This window comes from Anabrus simplex, chromosome 6 (genome assembly GCF_040414725.1).
Source record: "Anabrus simplex isolate iqAnaSimp1 chromosome 6, ASM4041472v1, whole genome shotgun sequence".
NCBI classification, from domain to species: domain Eukaryota; kingdom Metazoa; phylum Arthropoda; class Insecta; order Orthoptera; family Tettigoniidae; genus Anabrus; species Anabrus simplex.
Genome location: NC_090270.1, coordinates 246,471,800 through 246,493,812, shown reverse-complemented (window position 1 = coordinate 246,493,812; position 22,013 = coordinate 246,471,800). Strand labels below are relative to the sequence as shown.

Genomic DNA, 22,013 nt, shown 5'->3' with positions numbered 1-22,013 from the left:
TCTCTACTGCCTCAAGGGTAGTGTCCTGGAGCATGAGACTTTGGGTCGGGGATACAACTGTGGAGGAGGATCAGGACCTCGCCCAGGCGGCCTCACCTGCTATGCAGAACAGGAGCCTTGTGGGGGATAGGAAGATCGGAAGGGATAGACAAGGAAGAGGGAAGGAAGCGACCGTGGCCTTAAGTTAGGTACCATCGCAGCAATTGCCTGGAGGAGAAGTGGAAAACGACGGAAAAGCACTTCGAGGATGGCTGAGGTGGGAATAGACCTCCTCCCCTCTACTCAGTTGACCTCTCGATGCTGAGTGCACCCCCTTCCAGCCCTCGTACCACTTTTCAAATTTCGTTGCAGAGCCGGGAATCGAACCCGGGCCTCCGAGGATGGCAGCTAATCACACTAACCACTACACCGCAGAGATGGACATACTCATAATTTATCGCCATAAAATCCAAGTCGTTATTTCCTTACGCATACATATTATAGAATTGTTATTTGTGGACTTCACAATGTAAACATATTTTAAACATTGTCTGGTGTAGTGAAACAATTTCCTACGAGCTGATTCTTCCACACTTTCCGTTTAAACATAAGTGAATGCTCGTCTCAGGAAAGAGTACTCTGGTGGGCTTCGAAAGAACTACATCATCGCTTGTTTGAAATGTCGCCCTTCCAGGCCTTTTGTTATCTTGTAGGCAATGGTTATACGTATTAAAGTCTTAAAATACACCCAGTAGTATATACATATACACAACGTGGCACCCGAAATGTCATACATTGAAAGTAGTTTATGGAGTTAGTAATTTTGGGTTCAGATCTATCTCATTTTCTGATGAAGAACCTTTATTTATGCGTGGACAGGTACTTGTACCCTACCTGTACGTTGAGTGATGCACTGTAAAGTGCCTCAGCCCCAAGCACAGGTTTTATTGCAGAAGTGGGAAGGGTGGAATGTACCGTATGTTGATAGATTTTGTTATTCTGACAATGAGAAATTAGATGGGAGAAAACGATTATGGATGTTTTAGAAAGATACTCAGATATAAATACCTCAGTTTATTTTATATGGGCCTGATATTAAAAAGTGGTTAAGCGTTCAACGGGAGAGGGGGGTGTTCAAACCCGGAAACCCCTCCTGATTAACGCCTCTGGATGGTAGTGATTATTGCTTTAAGAGAAAATACAACTGGACAATCATACTCTATTAACACAGAGGTCCGACACTTCGAAGAATCAAATTATCGGCAAGAGAAGGGAAAGGTCCACGAAGGGCGTGAAAATGAAAGATTCCCTAGGCCTCGCATACCTACTGCTGGGGTTTCCCTTTCTTCGCCTCGTACGACGGTCAGGGGGTACGGTAGACGCATTCTATTATCAACATCCTCAGGGGACAGTGTCAGCCTACCAAACTGGAGGCAATACTTTCATAATGTAGTATTTATATTTTAGAAATGTATGGTGATATAATCCTTGAACTATGTTTCTCTTATAGAGCACACAAACAGTCACCTTGGAGATAGCCAACAAAATCTTCATCCAGCAATCATCAGGTGTAAAGGACGATTATCGTCAAGCCGTTGTTGAGCATTTCCGCTCTGATGCCGAAGAGGTGGACTTTTACAACAACACAGAGGCCGTAAGAACAAGTATTAACCAGTGGGTGGAAGAGAAAACTCACAACAAGATCAAGGACCTAATTCAAGAAGGTAAGATACCTACAGGATAACTTTTGTTTGTGCATCCCTGACAGTTCCATTTTCCCCACTCGGCTCCAAGGTTTTGTAATATTCCTGAAGGCTCCCGTCCATTACGAACACAAATTCCTTCCTATTTTTCACCGGCTAAGGACTACTGGTTTCAACTGACCTCTATAATAATAATAATAATAATAATAATAATAATAATAATAATAATAATAATAATAATAATAATAATAATAATAATAATAATAATAATAATAATAATAATAATAATAGTTGACGCCTTATAGGCGACCTGCGCTTCTAAGAGGATGAATTCTAATGATGAAGGCTGTGAAAACATCCAGCCCCGAGCCAGAAGAATTAACTATTGCAAGTTAAAATCCCTGGTCCTGCCAGGAATCGAAATCGAGACCCCTTGGATCAAAGACCAGCTTGCTAACTATTTAGCCATGAAGCCACAACTGACCTCTGATAGCGAGCTATAGCCTCGGCTAAACATAGTAATGGGTTCCTTATTTCGCGTATGCGTCAGAATATTGCTGTTCTCGCTCCTGTAGGGATATAATCGTGAAACAGAAATCAGTTGGCTACTTGAAGAATTAATGCTATGAACAAATTCTTGGAGAAGGAATACGAGATGAAAATAAATATATCTAAAACAAAAGTAACGGAATGCAGACGAAGGAAGTCAGGCGATAAAGGAGATATTAGATTAGGAAATTTTTAAAGGAAGTAGATGAGTATTGTTACTTTGGTAGTAAAATAACTGACGATGGAAGAGGTAAGGAGAACATAACATCCAGACTAGCAAAAGGAAGGAAGGGCTTTCTTACGAAAAGAAATTTGTTCGTTTCGAACATTGATGTAGGAATTAGAAATATGTTTTTGAAGACTTTCATTTGGAGCGTGGCATTGTATGGGAGTGTAACCTGGAGAGTAGCTAGCTCAGGAAGGAAGAGAATAAAAGTTTTCGAAATGTGGTGTTTCAGTGGAATGCTGAAGGTGAAGTGGATAGAGCGAATCACGAATGAAGAGATACTGAATAGAATTGGAGAGAGAAGAACGACCGAGCGAGTTGGCCGTGCGGTTAGTGTCACGCAGCTGTGAGCTTGCATTCGGAAGATAGTGGGTTAGAGCCCCACCGCCGGCAGGCCTGAAAATGGTGTTCCGTGATTTCCCATTTTCACACCAGGCAAATGCTGGGGCTGTACAGTAATTAAGTCCACGGCCGCTTCCTTCCCATTCCTAGGCCTTTCCTTTCTCATCGTCGGCATAAGACCTATCTGTGTCGCTGCGACGTAAAGCAAAATTGTCAAAAACCATTAAAAAAAGTGGCGAACGATTTGGCGAAATTTGACCATAAGAAATAGAGAGTGATATGACACATCTTAAGACACCCAGGACTTGTTTAATTGGTTTTGAAGTAAGTGTGGGTGGTAAGAATTGTAGCGGTAGATTAGGGCATGAATATGACAAACAGATTAGGGTAGCTGTAGGATATAGGAGTTACGTTGAAATGAAAAGATTAGCACAAGATAGGGTGACAGGGGAGCTGCATCAAACTAGTGTTTGGATTGATTACCCAGACAACAAGTTGAAAGACCAGACGATCTTAGATGATAATATGATACATCCTGTTGTTGTTGTTGTTGTTATGTTTAGTCATCAGCCCGAAGGCTGGTTGGATCCTCAACAGCTCCAGCATCAGCTGTCATAGATGGCCTAGGCATCACTGAAGAGGCGTACTAGGGAAATAAGGAGTGAAGTAGTTTCCCGTTGCCTTCCTCACCGAGCCAGAATTTGCTATTACATATCACGCTGCCAAGCCCACAGAAATGCATGCACCAACCGACCCTATGAGCAACAGCTTCACGCCATCCATTGCAGGGAGTGACTGCATAAGGAATGGCATTACTAGTATCGCTCATACCTCAGTCACTTTCATATTGTCAAAGCCAAGGATAAGACAGAGAAAAATCTATGAAAGCGACAAAATTGCTCTAGCCTATACCAGAAGACAAGAGTGCACTGTAAACACTAGGTCCCGCCAGCAAAGGCACTAAGACCACTTAACTATCGTTATTACATACTTCACACACAATCCTCATTAAAATAAAATCGTTAAGGTAAAGTAAAATATTCCATTCCTTTGCTTGATACATGAAGATAGAAAAACGATCTGGCAAGTCATAAACTACGTTATGGAACGTTACAATTTGTGGCTATTATTACAATCCTGAATGTATCTATACGCAGGCGGAGGGACTGGTCCCCCTTATCGGCTGTCTTGAGAATTGTTTGCGGTGTATTTCCATTCTCGTACATTGAGGCGAATGCTGGGGTTGTACCTTAATTAAGTCCACGGTCACTTCCTTCATGCTCCTATCACTTTTCTGTCCCATCATCGCCACGGTGCGATGTAAAGCAACTCGTAAGAAAGGAGCATTTGCGTAGTAGAGTCGATGGGTGCATGGTATCGTTGTGGTGCAGTACAGCCGACAGGATGGTGCAGTGTGAGTCATTTTCTTGTCCCATCAAGAGGCAGTTGTGTGCATACAGTGTCAGTAAAAGTACAGTCTCTGTTGTGAAGGGACGTTGAATGCGCGTGGTGGGACTTGAGAAGGTCGCAGTTTGAGCAAGGGGCAAACGTAAAGTTCTGCTAAAAATTAGGCAGATCCACTAGCGAAGCGTTTCATATGATGAAGCAAGTGTTCGGCGACGACGAATGACCATTTGCAGTGACCTGATGATCACTAGTGCTGAAGATGATGGGACGTCTCTCAACCGGATCATAACAGGAGACGAAATATGGTGTTTTCTTTACGATCCGCAACTGAAGCGACAATCGGTCACCTAAAAATCTCCTTCATCAACAAGGTGATGCTTGAACTGTTTTTCGACTCATTCGGTATTGTTCACATGAAATTCATCCCACAAGGATTTCCTTCGCCGTGTAAGTGTGCGCCATGTTGTGCGGCAACATGTAAGACTCACCGTGTCTGCTGACAGCCTGCACTCTAGGCGCCAGTTCACGAATTTAATGACTCGACTACGTATACGCTGAGGGAGTAACTCTCTAGGTAGGCCCTGTACTTAACATATTCCGTATATGTTGTACGGTATATACAGAACGCGACCTAATATGTTAAAAGTTTGTTTCGAATAAATCATTTCTAAACCACAGCTGTCTCAGCAGGATATGGAGTAAGACATTAATTTGTTTACATCTACATAAGATATGCAATTATTTTACTATGTGATCGATTTTATCAGTTACATCAGTATGTTGTTTAATGCTGATAGAATTATTCTATTGTACGGTATGTGAAAAAACAAACGGCACTGAAATTGTTGCTCATCTGTTGTCCACGAATCCTTAGCAACGGAGTGTTAATTTACTGTATATAATAATTTGACCTGTTGCGAATTCAATGTTATGTTCCAATGACGTGCAATTACATGCCAGGGAGTCATTGAAGGTCATAGGAATGATAAATGCATGTGGACGGCATGGTGGTAAAATAAACTATTGATGTGCGGCGAATTTATATATTCGTAAGATATGAGCCGACACAACTCGCGACTTGATAGTACATCTTATGGATGAGAATCGATAGATCAAGCTCGGAACCCCGTGGTACACATCGGACCGCGTGAAAAACCGTGTAGTCACAAGCGGGTATCAATAAATATTTGCAGTAACAGCTGAGAAGAAAATAGGCCAGACATCACATCTAGTATAACAGACGTCAAGGGGGCCATGGATTGAGCCGGAATTATATACAGTCAATTATCTAACAGGCGTGTGGTATGACGTATTTCAGGTGGAGAAGAATAAACAATGGTAGCCTGCATTCCTTTGTGAATCTCTAAGATAACGTTCCTCAATGTCAAAGTCAGATGTAAAGCAGTCAGGATCATAGTCATGTAGTTTATGAAAAGCAGCCTCGTTTTTTATTGAAATAATGAAGTTTGATTTTGTTTTAAATGTCAATTCTTGAATGGTACAAAAAGGATTGTGAAGCAGTAGAGAGCTCAGCCCTTATATGCGAATTAAAGCTCATAAAATTTAAGAAGTTGAGGCCTAAATACGTTAACAAACTAAGTATTAGCATTGAGCGATATAAAATTTACACAGGCCAGTATTAATCTATAACAGTGGATTAAAAAAAATCTGTACGAATTCGATCTAACCATTCTGTTCAAGTTTCAGGTTGAACTCAAGATGTTGCCTATTTTTGTGAATAAGGAAGTTCATATAGAAGAGATGTCCGAGTAAACCAGTAGGATCCTGGTGGATCCACACTCTGCCGAAATGAATGAGATGGCTGAAAAAATAACCTGACGACCAATACCTATGGAGAAGCGAAGAAGTCAGATGAGTAGTCGAACCTTGCCCTTCTTGTTTACTTGTAGATGCTTATAGTAGAAGTAGATTTATTTCTTTTTAATGTCATACAGGTGATATAAAGTAAAATGACTTGAATGTTCTAACGTGCTAACGGTGTTGGTAACGTCATGTATTTCTACTACGTATATTAGAATATCGTTTTCCGTTGGTGAATACTAGGGTTAGGCGATCTTTCCTGCGTTGTTTTCCGTGTTAGTGGAACAGCTATAAGGCGTGTGTGATCTTGAATGCCACAGGTAAGTTTTGATGTGCTGATGTGTGAGATATTTGAAGTGGTGATCTTATGATAATGTATAATTCCGCGGAGTGTTGTGATATGTTTAGTGGATCGACTCAGTGATGGTTGTATGAATAATAGTGAAGCTCTTCAAAGATATTTAGCTCATTTATGTAGGGAATGATGATTTCTCATTATGTGGTGGACATTGTGTAGCGTAAAATATGTAGGGTCATCTAAAGGTATAGTTGACGGTATAAGCAGAGAATGATTTATTGAGTGGTGAATTGCGGTAGTAATTTAATTTTTTGAGATGGCCAATGGTTAGGATAATAGTATTGAGAGGTATTTCCGCCGCGTATATTTGAGTTTATTAGATGAGCGTGTTTCGTAGCGTTGTTTGAATGCTTTTCGAAGAGTTTGGTTAGGCATGCGAGCTGACATGAGTTTAATTTGGTATCACATGGGTAGCGGAATTTATTTACGAATATACGAGTAGGGTCTTCGACAAGCTACTCGAACGACAATTAGATTGCGAGATTATTGTCACCTGTACTGTAGATCAACCTGTGGTATTGCTAGATGTAGTAAGTTAGCGCTGTAGGTGTATTTTCAGCAAGATGGAATGGAGCCGATGCAACGCAGATCGTCTGGCATTTGATAGTTTTCTTATTTATGTCAGTAGATAGTACCTTATTTCAGGTGCAGCCACATGATGCCGTTGGTTGGATGGAGACATGCAGTTAGTTGATTATGGAACACTGATATTATTATGTATTTGATGGATTTTCGGTGTTTATCACGCGCTGTTAGAAAATTCAAGTTATTACTCAGTTAGTTAGGTAATTATAATGAAGTAATAAGAGAAGTAGAGCAGGGAGGACAGGTTCGTCTAGTAATACGTCAGAAATGAACAAACAAGATGAACGATTTGAGACTGAAATTGCTGATTTTCCATTATATTACTTTATATTTATTTAATCGAATCAGTGTTGCGTAATGATGTGATTTTAACTTAATGACTGACAATTATTTTCAAGATGGACTTGATTCTTTAATACGGTGCGGTAGCGATGCACAAAGTTAATATATTTTTACGTTGCATATTCAGTTGTTCAATATATTGTAGTCAGTTATTTCATTTTATTAAAATTATTATACTTCCAATTTCTCATTGCAAATATTCATTTATGCTTAGTTTTAGTGAAATTATCTTGAAACTGATGTTAGATTATTACCGGACTAATTATTGATAGGATGTGACCGCTTCCTTTCCGAAGGGCCATGCCCTGAGTGGAGGATCATGTAAACCCCTGAAATCCAGTCGAGCGAATTATAAAATTTATTATCATCTCCGAGTTAGGCGTCCCACGAACGGTCACAGTATCCTTCTCAGAACATCGTTTCCGGTCATATGGTGTGGGGCGTAAGAATGTGCCGAGATTGCTTCACGTTAAAGATCAGCACGAGAAGCGATTTAATAAGGGGATGGTGGGTGTTGTTGATTATTGTTTTAATAGGAAGTACAACTAGAAAACCAACAACTATTAATACTAATCAGAGAGAAAAAGTACAAGAAATCCGACACTTCGAAAAATAAAGGTATTGACCAAAGAAAGACAAGGGCCGCGAAGGGCGTGAAAATAATACACTCCCTAGGCCTCGAAAACCTAATACTGGTCGGGGTCCTAAAAGAACAAGAGTTGCCTAAGGAAAGTCGGACAGGGCAGATGAAAGTGAGGAGCCTGACATAAGCAAGTGGAAACAATGCTAAGACTCAAGTAAGGTCCCCGTGGTTGCCAACACACGCTTGCAAGTTAAGAACCTCTGTGGTCCCTTTTAGTCACCTCTTGCGACAGGTAGGGGATACCGTTGGTGTTACTCTACCAGCCCCACCCACAAGGGGACTAATAAAGAGGCATCGAATAACACTACAATGTTAGTTGTTATTGGCAAGTTCCGTCACACGAAATCAGTCTTATGTCTACGAAAGGGGACAACACAGTGCCCAAGAACCGTCATACGAACGGCTTAATGTCGTTATATATAGAAATCACTACGATATAGTGAGCCGTGTACGTTCACAGCATATTAGGCCCGTATTTCATGCAAGGTGTGTAAGCTAAGAATAACTCTTCTCAGACTCGTGACATACGTAAATACTTGCACTAAGGCAAATAATAGGGATAAGATACATGTTGTCCTAGACCAGTGATTCCCAACCTGGGGGTGATCGCCCCCAAGTGGGCGATTTGGGTTATCAGGGGAGCAATAAATAAGTGGGGGCGATGAGTATTCAAAGGGTGAAAAATTAAAATAGTACTGTACAGTGGAAGTTGCCGGGTATCATTAGTCACAGGCTATTCTCAGCCTGCCAGTTCACTGCACTGACCCCTCTCCTGAGTCCCCACCTGTTGTTGCTCAGCGCGGCCGACTGGTGACTCAACCGCCTCCCCCTCCTGCCATCACAATACACTTGCCATTGGCCTACATTCGTCTTCAGTCTTAACTAGCTTTTGTGTGCCTCACCATCAGTTTTAGTGCGTTCGTTTTGAAGTGTAGAAGTTCATGCACAATGGATTCAGAAAAGAAGAAGTGTCGTCAATACTCAGCTGAGTATTTAAAATTCGGTTTCATGGCCTTACCGCAAAATTTGCAATTTCCATATTGTCTTTTGTGCGACAAAACATTTACTAGTAATGAAGCCATGAAGCCTTCGGGAATGAAAGATCATTTATCAAGAGTACACAGTGATAAAGTGAGTAAAGAACTTAGTTATTTTCAACACCTCAAAGCTAAAGCTGATAAGCGGCCTAATGTGAGTGAATTATTTAAAAAACGAGCAACCGATCTTGACAAAGGTATTCTTGCTTCTTACGAGATGTCCTTATTGATCGCTAAATGTGGTAAACCTCACATAATTGGCGAAACTCTTGTTTTACTGGCTACCAAAAAATGTTGAAATCATGCTAGGCGAGGGCCCTAGTAATAAGATAAGTCAATCGGTTCCTCTGAGCAACAATACTGTTACCAGGCGAATTGACGAAATCGCCACGGACGTTGAATCAAAACTCACCAGTAGGTAGAAAAATAAATTTGCATTACAGATTAATGAGTCAACTGTGATTGATACGGTAACAAAACAATTTTATTAGCTTATGCGAGATTTATCAATGAACAAAAGGAAATAATCGAGGAAATGTTGTTTGCTAAAACTCTGATCACTGATACAAAAGGATCGTCGATTTTTAAAGTGGTGCAAGATTATTATGAGGAAAAAGAGATTCCCCTAACAAACATGAGCGCTGCTCCTGTCATGTCAGGTCACCATGCTTGGTTTCTAGCCCACCTTAAGAAAGAAGTGCCAGAGGTGATCACTATTCATTGTGTCATTCATCGTCAACACTTAGCTGCGAAAAAATTGAGTGGTGTCCTGCATGAAACCCTAAACTGGTTATTACTGGTGTCAACAATACCAAAGCTAATTCCCTCAATGACCGTCTGTTCCGACAACTTTCCGAAATGTCATGCCCGTCGATTGTCGTCTATCCGGATAGCGTTTTATGTACAGGTGTTATGCCTGGTACGCATTCTGTCTAGCTTCTCAATAGATAAGTAACATATCCACATACTCGTCGCTGGAATACATCTCGAGGCAGTGAATATAAACTTTGCGTTGTGAATTGCTTCGAAGGAGGGGAGTTCGCGCAGGTATATACTTATCTGCCACCACATGTTGTTATCGTTCCAATGGGGCATACTTTGCCCTACCTGTGGTCTACGAAGCTTGGAACATGTACGACGTAGTTAACTGGCCACAGACCATCACCTCCTCATCTTTGTCCAACCCAGCACCATACCCAATGCAACGATACATACGGTCTTTTACAGGGCCAAAGAAACCTGTACATCCACTTGGAACACAAATGATAGCAAATAACATTAGCGGAATAATAAAAATAATAAAAGTAGCAATAAAAATATCACGAAAATATTTCAAAATCTAGATGCAATTTCGTCGATGGCCTTTATACCAATGATCTCTTACACCCGACGTTGAACAAACTCAAGCACTGTCCACCATCTTGACTAATGTTCCATCCTTACACCACAGAGGACAAAGTTCTGCTGGCTGTAAACCAGCTTGAAGTTCAAATATCAGACATAAGATGACACCTCGGCAAAGAGGCGTGATGATGCATCCTATTTCCATTTCCACTGAAATCTCACTTACCAAAAATTGGTTGTTTATTTCCTTATTCCTGGGAGGTCTTCAAGTACACGAGAGATAACGGCATATTTTGTGTCCTTACAGAAACCTTTATTCATCAATATGTTCAACAGTGGTGGATCGTGACAGTATTTTTAAGAAGTTTACACAATTTTTGTTCACGTCTCAAATGCGTCAAATTATACCGCAAATCAGTAAAAAATAACATATTCAATCCTTTGACTAAAAGTTCTTTGTACGGTTCCTTCTCCACTCATAATATGGTATAACCCTTATAACTGATGATCCATTTTATCCGATATTAATCTGTGAATGTACAATAAAACTACGAGTAAAATTACTACTTCTACTACCACCACTACTAAAATTCCGTACCATGGTGGGGTAAAGCGAGCCTCCTAGGGAGTGACGTCTTCTAACTTTGGTTAGAGTGTGGTTGTAGCCGAAAAGCCACGTAACTTACCGTGCTCCTCGCCTATGAGGACATCTGTGCATAAATCATGACATCATTTGAATGCGCATGCGTATAGTGTTCAGGATCATAGCACAAAATCCAGTGTGCTCGCTGCATTGTCAGTCAAAACTAACAGCTGTCAGTGTAACGGACCTTCGATATCAATCGAATGCTTTCGATGGGTTGATTAAATCAGGTCAAAACACAGGAAACAATTTTGAACTATCCATGAATGCGTGAATATGCTTGAGAATCGGGTGTGCACGTGCTAATGTACTCTTGAGAGCCAATGATGTTCAATAATACGGGGTTATTCTAAATTAGTTACCTGAAAGTCTCAATAAATAATTTCGAAATTGCTGATCGAAATTTGTTCAGATGCATATCAAATCTCGTGCCATATCATGAAGTTTTTTACCTAGCCGACAGACTTCACTCCTTGCACTCTCCTCGCTCGTCTGGCGAAAAATGTGATGCAGTCGCCAAGGAGCGGAGCGCGCGCAGTGTTGTAAGTGATTTCATGAAACGAAATTACCGTACAAAGACGTTTCAGATCAGAGTATCGGAAATCTCTGCCACAGGTGAAAACTCTCAAAGCATTCGTGGAGACAGGTTGTGTGGCATACCGAAATAAAGGACAGGAACGCCCTCGTGTAGCATACCACGTTGTGGAAGCCGTAAGAGGAACGTATGCAGGAATACCTAGAGCAAATTTGGAGCTGGCATTCCACAACATATAATACAGAGAATTTGCCAACGACGACTGTAGTGCAAGGAGTACAAGTTGCAACTGGGTCAGGTGCTCAGTGTATGTGACATGCAGAAACGGTATGAGTTCTGTGTGGACATAATGAACAGGATGGAAGAAGACGATAGTTTTCTTAAGAAGCTTGTGTTTAGTGATGAGGCGAGCTTTCATCTGAGTGCTACAATAAACATCACAATCCACAGCTGCAATGAAGTTATGGGAGAGAATCCTGCTTTGATTGGACGTGATGGGAACATAGCTTGGCGATTTAACGCCGCTGGATTTTTCTGCGTGCGGTTACGTGAAAGATAACGTGTACATCTCTCCACTTCCAACAACTCTCCATGATCCTCGTCAACGGACCACCGTTGCGATTGCTCGGCTAGAGGCGGACACGCTCACGCGTATGTGCGTTGAACTTGCGTACAGTTGGGATATCTGCCTAGTGACTAATGGGAGCCTCATTGAGCATCTGTAAAACATTGCAAACAAATCTTGATGGTATGTCAATGTATGCATTGGAAATAAACTACGTAAAATAGTTTTTATTATATTTACCTTTATTTGTAGTGGCGAAGTTAGGACTCATGGTCCTCTCTTACACTTAACCACACTTCATTAACACTGTACATCTGAAAGCAATATTCATATTCATATTACAAACTAGAAACAAAATATGAAACAAAATAACATAAACTCTATAAATATTCTTAGTCATGTCTTAAAACTATCGTTACAAATTAAAAGTTGAATGACACTAAATACCATAAGCACAGTAAACGTACATTCATACACACATTTTATACTGTGTTATTTTATGTTATATTCATATAACTAATTTAGAATAACCGTGTATTCAGAAACGTTATGAGCAATGTATATGGCACGTGATGACACACATTTTGAACACATACTGCATCTACTCAGTTAAATAACATTCCAGTTTGTTTGTTTTCCCACATACGGTAAATTTTTATTTAAAACAAGAACAACACATGAATATTGTACTTCTAAATGTGTTTAAAATATTATTAGTTATTCTTGCAATCTGGTCACATCATATTTGTTGCGTGCTCGCAGGATCGTTGCGTCCCGAAGCCCTGCTCGTTATCGTGAATGCTATCTACTTCCAAGGAGGCTGGAGGAAGCCTTTCGACGAAAGTAGTACTCGTATGGAGCCCTTCCACTTGACCGCAACTTCCACTGTGAACGTGTCCACCATGAGGCAGACGGACCGCTTCAAGTACGGCGAGATACCTGAGCTGAACTGTAAAGCTCTGCGAATGTTTTATCGAGGAAACAACGATGATCGTTGGGGAGATGTAAGTAAAAAATATATTACATACTTACTGTAAAACGTGGCTACTTGGGAAGCTTTTGAATTTAAATAATTATTCCTTTACACCTAAATAATGGCTGTGATAAATTGTTTCACTTCTTGAAAACCTGTATCTACACTTATAATCTGTTAATATAATTCAGAATAATTTTTAACGTTACTATAAATACGAGTATTTTGGAGTGTTGTGCATTCCAAAGTTACACCCATATATGTATATTTCTTCCCCTTTGTTGGTTATGAGATGAAGGTCGACATAGATAATATAGTAACAACGGTTGAATTCCTCAATGTAACCAGGGGAAAATTTACATTCCCTTACAATCTACTTACAATCTATAACACATGATATCTTAATTTAACCACTTTAATCCTAACTTCGTGTAAATTCACTGTAGATATTCGGAAAAAATGAAAATGTTCGGTAATCAACAAATTTGATAACAGTGAAATTCTTAGAATAATTAAAAAGATAGTTCTTGGCATCATCTACCTTATTTTAATACGGTTTTTAATTTCAAAAGGGAATGTAAATTTGCCCCTGGTTACATTACGGAATTTAACCGTTGTTAGTATACTATCTAGGTCAACCTTCATCTCATAATCAACAAAGGGGAAGAAATATACATATCCAAAACATATGGAAATTTTTTGGCAAAAACTTGATATACACCTTCTCCTGTGATCTGTCCATAGTATTCTTTTATCACTTCTTAGTGTACTCATTGCAAAATTACAAGTGTACCATTAGGGAGATCAACCGTTTTCACTTTTCCATTGTTCAGCACATAATACATACATACATACATACATACATACATACATACATACATACATACATACATACATACATACATACATACTTACATACATACATACATACATACATACATACATACATACATACATACATACATACATACATACATACATACATACATACATACATACATACATACATACATACATACTGTACCGGTTACGACCTGTACATGAGTATTTTTTGAGTATAAATGACATTTAATTATCACGCGTAATGTTCTGAGCACGCCTGGTTTGTTTACCGTCAGCAGGGCAAGCAAGCGAGTGAAGGACAGCTGTGAGCTGTGACGTAGCCACAGGGGCTAGCTAGACTGCCCGCCCGTCACACCACGTGTTCCCAGCCTGGACTCGTATATTCTAGATTCCACGTCACATCTTCCAGATTGTTCGACGGGGAAAATTTTGTAACTCCCGTAATAATTATGCTAGCGGCTTGAGCGATATGTCATCTTGTTTGGGATCACCTGAACGTCGCAATGCTCGAGGTTTAAGTAAATCCATCAAGGGATTCAGGAGATATTCAGTCAAGCCGTATTGCGACGTAGACGTCCCGGATCGAATAAAAGGAGGGCCCACTGTAGCCTGTTCGCTCAGTTACAGCTGAGCAGTCAGCGTGGACACTCAAGCTGCTACTATCGTCGTGTAGTGACAGTTCAGACGAGGAACTCTGTAATTTTCTTTCATAAAGTGAACTTGTATTTTCTTCGAGTGTGGGAGAACGAATTCTTCCAACTATTCTCAAGTGGACTTGCAATATTTCGAGTGTTAAAGAACATTTTCTAAGTCTTCATAATTGAACTTACAATATTTACGGGCGTTCGAGACTGGAATTTTTCCAATTATTCATGAAATGGACTTGTATTTTTTACGTGTGTTAAACTCATAATTGGACTTGTATTATTTACGTATGTTAAAGAACGAATTCTTCATAAATTGAACCTGCAATACTTGCGAGTGTTAAGAGACTCATTCCTCTAATAAACAGTGATTTACAAACTTTGCTAGTGATGATTTCTGAATGTGCTCAAAGTTCCCGTAAGCATAAATTTGTGATTTTGCCGGTACTGGTTCAAAGACTTCTAAACTTTGCCGGTGATGAACTCTAACTTCATTCAACGTCTTTAAAACACAAATTTAGGATTTCACCTGTGTTTATTCAAAGACTTGGATTCCTTGCCAGTGAGAGACTATAAATTTATTCATGTGGATGGACTTGTGTTTTTCGTCCATGTTCACTCAAAGACTTGTACATTCGCCAGTGTTGATTCAAAGACTTATAAATTTCGCCAGTGATAGACTGTAAATTTATTCATGTGGGTGGACTTGTGTTTTTCGTACATGTTCACTCAAAGACTTGTACATTCGCCAGTGTTGATTCAAAATCTTATAAATTTCGTCAGTGATGAACTTTAAATCTATTCAGATTTTCATGTGGATGGACTTATGTTTTTCGTCCGTGTTCATTCGAAGACTTGTACCTTCGCCAGTGGTGAACTTTAAATTTGGTCATAGTTTCATGAGAAGGGACTTGTGTTTTTTTTGCCAGTATTTATTCAGAGACGAAGACTTTTGCTAGTGGTGAACTCTGAAATTATTTATTTTCCTTGTATACAGAGACATATCATTTTACGAGTGTTAAATTTTGAAAGTCTTGACGAATAATAACCAGTGACTTCGCTAATAGGTTAATCACCCAAGGTTTTTATGAACTCAGATTTATCAGTACTGCGAGTGACCTTGGAGACATCAACCCTCTCAGTCACATTGGACTGAGGTAGCAAATGATTATTTGAAACATCACCAGGATCATCGGGGTTCAACCTGGGCCTCGAAAGTTCGAGGCATCTCTACCTTCTACCAACCCAGACAGTCCAGCCGCTTCTGTACGGAGTCCCTGGAATCTTCTGGAGCGTGATCCAACCTGCCCGGCTTGGTGAACTGGAGAATCCGAGCCATATTATAGGACTATGTGGAAGACAACTTATATCTACCTGGAGGTGATGTGCAATTTCATGTCTTATATGAATAAACTTATGTTCAGTCAAAGTCAAAGTTTTCTTGTAGATAGGACCCTACCTCCTGTACCGAGCCCTAGCTACTAGTCACCCAGTTTTTGCCCTGAGAACTATATACTTGCTTACTTTAAAATATAATCTGAGAGTCGGGCTCTTTTACCGGTACAATACATACATACATACATACATACATACATACATACATACATACATACATACATACATACATACATACATACATACATACATACATACATAACATAACATAACATAACATAACATAACATAACATAACATAACATAACATAACATAACATAACATAACATAACATAACATAACATAACGACCTGCTGCGTCTTAACCAGACCCCCTTTTGCCACCACTTTTCAGAGTTCCTGAAGAGCCTTCACAGCTACTGTAGCGGTCCCTGGGCCCCCGAAGTCCCCACTGTACTTCACCCCTACAGGCAGTCCCCTACTTTGGCTGTCCAAACTCCTTAGACCAGGGGATGGAATTAATTTATTCACACACATTTTTTATTTACATTAACCTGCACTGGTCGAATGCCCCCTAACATTTCATTTATTTTCTCTGCTGCTGTTTATTCTCTTCCTGAATATCTGTACAGATTTTGGAAAAGGATCAAACACTACCCCTGATAAACTGTTCCACTCCTTCACATCCTTTCCAATGAATGAAAATTTACCCCAATCGCTTCTGCTAAAATTCCTTCTAATTTTATATTTGTGGTCAGTCCTGCCAATATAATTATTTTCCAACTGAAGCCTCTCACTGATATCTTCCCATGCTTCTTCTCCTGTATAGGCTCTATATAATTCTATAAGTCTAGTTTTCTTCCTTCTCTTACTTAAAGTTTCCCACCCAAGTTCCTTTAACATTTCTGATACACTACTCTTTCTCCTGAAATCCCCTGTTACAAATCTTGCTGCTTTCCTATGCACACTATCTATTTCTTTTATTAGGTATTCTTGGTGAGGACCCCAAACACTGTTTGCGTATTCCAATAATGGACGAACCATACTTAAGTAACTTTTCTCTTTTAATTCTTTGTTGCATCCTTTAAGTATCCTCATTATGACATGTAACAATCTGTATGTATTCCCAACAATGTCATCCACATGACCCTTCCAGTGCAAATTATTTTCAAATGTCACACCTAAGTATTTGCACTTGCCATCTTTTGGGATAACTACCTCATACAAAGTATATTCAAATTCAGTTTTAAAACTCCTGTTTGTAAACGTTGTAACAGTTGATTTGCCTCCATAAACCTTCATATTATTCTCTTCAACACATTGTTGGATACTCTCAAGGTCCCTTTGTAATTCTGAACAATCCTCAATGTTATTTATTTCCCTATAAACAATTATGTCATCTGCATACAATCTTATTTTTGATGTTATATTATTCCCTAAATCATTTACGTATATTAAGAAAAGTAACGGACCGATTATACTACCTTGTGCAATTCCCTTCCAAACTTTCTCTTCCTGCAATACATTATTTCCTACTTTGAATTTCTGAACCCTTGAATTTAGAAATGTTTTCATCCAATGTGTAACCCTTATGTCCAATCCTATTCCCTCCAATTTCTTTAATAATATTTCATGTTCCAGTCTATCAAAGGCTTTGCAAAGATCTATGGCTATGCAATCTAACTGGCCTCCTGAATCCAATTGATCTGATATGTCCTGCTGAAATCCCACCAGTTGTGCCTCACAAGAAAATTTCTTTCTATATCCATACTGGCTCCTCATGAACCAATTTTTATCATCACATATCCCTCGGATGTACTTTGAAATTAAACTCTCCACTATTTTACAAACTGTACTGGTCAGGCTGATTGGTCTGTAGTGCTCTGGTTTCCTTTTATCACCCCTTCCTTTAACAATTGGTATTATTATAGATTCCTTCCATTCCTTTGGTATTACACTATTATTTATGACATAGTCAAAGAGAAATTTTAAATAAGGCATTATGTACCACACCATTGTCTTTAACACCTCCCCAGTAATTTTATCACTTTCTGCTGCTTTTCCTTGCAGTTGGATTTCTCGGAAAATATCTTCATTTGTGAATGAGAAGCTTCTTGTTTCCCTCTGTGTCTCTCCCTCTCTATCTTCTGTTTCGGTTTCGGACTCCTGACAATCATCTACTGAATCTCTGAATTCCCTACTAAAGAGGTCTGCTTTCTCAGTATCTGTTAAATAGTGTTCACCCCATTCTCCCACCATTGTAGGAATTTGGATTCCTTTTCCTTTTTGATTCCTGATATATGGATACAGCTTTTTTCCATTTCCCTTTGTGGTCATTACCCTCTTGAAGTATGCCATTCATGTAATTCTCTTTCGCTTCTTTTTTAACTCTATTCAGTTCTCTCATTAGCTGTTTTCTAGTTTCTCTACTCTCCCTACCCTCTTTGATTTTCCTTTTTACTATTCTACATTTTCTTTTTAATTTTTTTATTTCCCTTGTATAATAAACGGGGTCTGAGGTCATTTTACCCTTCTTAACAGGTACAAATCTCTTCTCTCCTTCTCAAATGATTCCTTTAAATTTAGCCCGATGTGTATCCACATTACTCCCTTCACTTATCCAACAACTGAATTGTGATTTAAGGTAAGTCCCAAATTCATCAACTTCAGTTTTTCTGTACAATTTCTTGTCTTGTGTGACCCTCTTATTAAGCCTTTTTGGTACCAGTCCTACATCCATTATTACAGCCTTATGGTCACCTATTCCTTCAATTACCTCAGTTTTATCAACAATTTCCCATGGTTTAACCAAGAATACATCTAGTACGTTATTGAGACGAGTCGGTTCTTGTACTACTTGTGTAAATTCTCTCTCCCAAATTAACTTATTTGCCAGTTTCTGTTCATGGGCTTCACTTGCAGCTCCATTCCATTCAACTTCAGGCAAGTTTAGATCTCCCCCAATTATTACCATTTCATTATTATTGTTTTTATGAGTATAATCTATTATTTTCTCAAATATTTCCATGTCTCTTTCCTCTCTTCCTAGTCTGTATGTTACTATAATTCCCATCTCCCTCATATTATCACAAACTAATTTTATCCCTAATATTTCATCCCGTTCATCGGTAAACCATTCATGTGAACAATAAGTTTCCTTCGCCAGAATAAACACCCCCCCTCCCTTTTTATCTCCTCGGTCTCTACGATAGACTGTATACCCTTCTGGAAATACTTATCTATTACCCACCCCTTGTCTCAACCACGATTCCACTCCTATCACCACATCAGTCTCATAAGATTCCATCAATGTACCGAATTTTAATTGTTTATTTACTACACTCTGACAGTTTACCAAGAGGAATCTCAGACCCCCTTCCTCCCTAAAACTTGACTGTTGCAATTGGGTAACCTGAAATTCCTTACTTTCCTGAGTTTCATTTTCTAGTTGACTGAGCCAGCTTGAAGTACAGCTGGCTCTTTCTACTAGTTTTCCTGGTCAATATTATAACTCAAGGGAGTTGCCTTTTTTACAGTACATATCTTAAGATTAATAAAATCTAGAACAATATTTGCTATCATTTGTTTACCTGAATTGTTTAGATGAAGGCCATGCTTTGGGTAACAGTGTCTCTCGAAACTACTGCTATCAATTACATGTGTATTACAAAAATGTTTACAAATTTTAACCATATTTGTATTAACTTTGTCCACTTCAATGTTCACACACAAGTCTCTAATCAAATCATGCCTGTGGGGCACGTTCACTACAAAGATGTTTTTTGTTGTTGTTGTTGTTAGTTGCTTTACGTCGCACCGACACAGATAGGTCTTATGGCGACGATGGGACAGGAGAGGGCTAGGAGTGGGAAGGAAGGGTCCGTGGCCTTAATTAAGGTACAGCCCCAGCATTTGCCTGGTGTGAAAATGGGAAAACACGGAAAACCATCTTCCGGGTTGCCGATAGTGGGATTCGAACCCATTATCTGCCGGATGCAAGCTCACAGCCACGCGCCCCTAACCGCACGGCCAACTCGCCCGGTGTGATGTTCGGTAGTAGATCATTGCCAGATGTACTTCACGCTGCTGCAGTTCCGTTTGTCAGTAGTTCCTTCCTTGTGTCGCACTGTTGCCAGATGTGTGTCGAGTCCTCGAGTGGGTTCAACCTCACCCGTTGCTTCTTAATCTCTATTTCCTCCAAGTTATTATGATATGAAAGGAGTAAGGTCATAATCACCTCTAGAGAAAAGATTTCTGGGCCAGTTGGCCGTGCGGTTAGGGGCGCGGAGCTGTGGGCTCGCATCTGGAAGATAATGGGTTCGAATCCCACTATCGGCAGCCCTGAAGATGGTTTTCCGTGGTTTCCCATTTTCACAAAAGGCGAATGCTGGGGCTGTACCTTAATTAAGGCCACGGCCACTTCCTTCCCATTCCTAAGCCTTTCCTGTCCCATCGTCGCCATAAGACCTATCTGTGTGGGTGCGACGTAAAGCAAAAAAAAAGAAAAAAGAAGAGAAGATATTAAAATCAAAATATATGTATAGTGATTTTATTGAAATTCAATAACACAAATATGAAAAATACATACATCCACAAGTTGACAGTGTGTCCACCAGCAGGAGATGAAACTATTGCAACAAAGAGTTTCTTCACAGGGGATGACGGTTAAGTGTACCTGTTGGAGGGGATGTGCGACTTTTAGTTTCTGCGCGTGGCACAGTTATTTACTGCATATCAAGTTCTGCTGTCAGCTGTCATAGATATCCCAGGTGTCACTGATGAGGTGTCCTGGGTAAATGAGGGGTGCCGTAGATTCCTGGTGTTAATAATAATGGCGCATGGGCTCCGCAAAGGCCTGGTACAGATCTTTCGAACTGACTCCTACGGGCGACCTGCGTATTTGTGAGGATGCGGCCTTGCTTATGATGAATTGTAATGATGAAGACGGCGCGCAAACCCAGTCCCCGAGCCAGAGAAATTAACCAGTTAAGATTAAGATCCCCGACTCCGCCGGGAATCAAACCCATGTTCACTTGAACTAGAGACAATCTCGCTAACCATTTATCCATGGAGTAGAACTTCCTGTGCTATTCAATACCATCTGCCAAGCCCGATGATATGCATGCATGATTCTGTGAGCGGCAATTTGACACTGTTCACAACAGGAACTGGTTGCATTAGTAAAAGGCTTTGCTGTTACTGTTCACACCTCATTGGTCAGAACCGAGCGTATTGGTCACTCCTCTTAACGCTTTACGTCTATGGGGCCAAGCTCTGCATTCGGGAGATGAGTAGGTTCGAACTTCACTGTGGCTGTCCTGAGGATGGTTTTGTGTAAATTTTCCATTTTCACTTCCAGGCAAACTTCGGGAGATTTCCTATTCATAGGCGACAACCCATTCCTTCCTAATATTCACCATCATTCATTTCATCTCCATTACCTGTTCAACTGAAATTATTAATTAATTAATTAATTAATTCATCAATTAATGGTTTATTTACACTTTATGGCCTTAATTGGACCACTTTAGTCAGTTTTATAAAAACGATTTTTCAGTTTCCTGTCAGCCCAGTTCTTCTTCATTCTCTCGGGTCTTTATTATTTCTTCGTCTGAAATCACCAGTCCCGTTGTCCGACTGTTGTTCTTGGTTTGTAGTCTGGTTTGTTTATGAGTTTCTTGATCTCGTCTGTTTTATTTCTTAAATCGTCCATCGTAACTTTTAGCCCCCGCTTATCTTCTTTGATTTCTGTAATCCTTCTAATGTTACTTTTACAGTTCCATAATTTTTCTATAATTCTCCTCATGATCCTGTTTTCTGGTGTCTTGAGTAGATTTCCAAAGAATGAAATTAGTTTCTTCCTGATTGTGTTCATTACCGATTTCATTTCCTTGTGGATTGTTTCGTTAGAATGGAGTCTCCAGTGTACTTTTTCTTGGTAGTTTTTGGTATGTACGTTCTTCTTTCCTTCTTAATTCGTTTACCCTCCAGGGTTGGATTCTCCCTCGGACTCAGCAAGGGATCCCACCTCTACCGCCTCAAGGGTAGTGTCCTGGAGTGTGAGACTTTGGATCGTGGA

The 22,013-nt window shown here is 39.8% G+C and overlaps 1 protein-coding gene across 12 annotated transcripts in view; it reads left to right on the top strand.

The window, feature by feature from the left end:
* Positions 1 to 22,013, top strand: part of LOC136876394 (ipis-1) — a 121,488-nt gene that overhangs the window by 25,987 nt on the left and 73,488 nt on the right. For all 12 annotated transcript variants that reach the window (XM_067150333.2, XM_067150330.2, XM_067150329.2 and 9 more), the window contains exons 4-5: positions 1,490 to 1,703; positions 12,842 to 13,083. In XM_067150333.2, the coding sequence (XP_067006434.2) occupies positions 1,490 to 1,703; positions 12,842 to 13,083 (456 nt within the window). The remainder of the gene's footprint in view (positions 1 to 1,489; positions 1,704 to 12,841; positions 13,084 to 22,013) is intronic.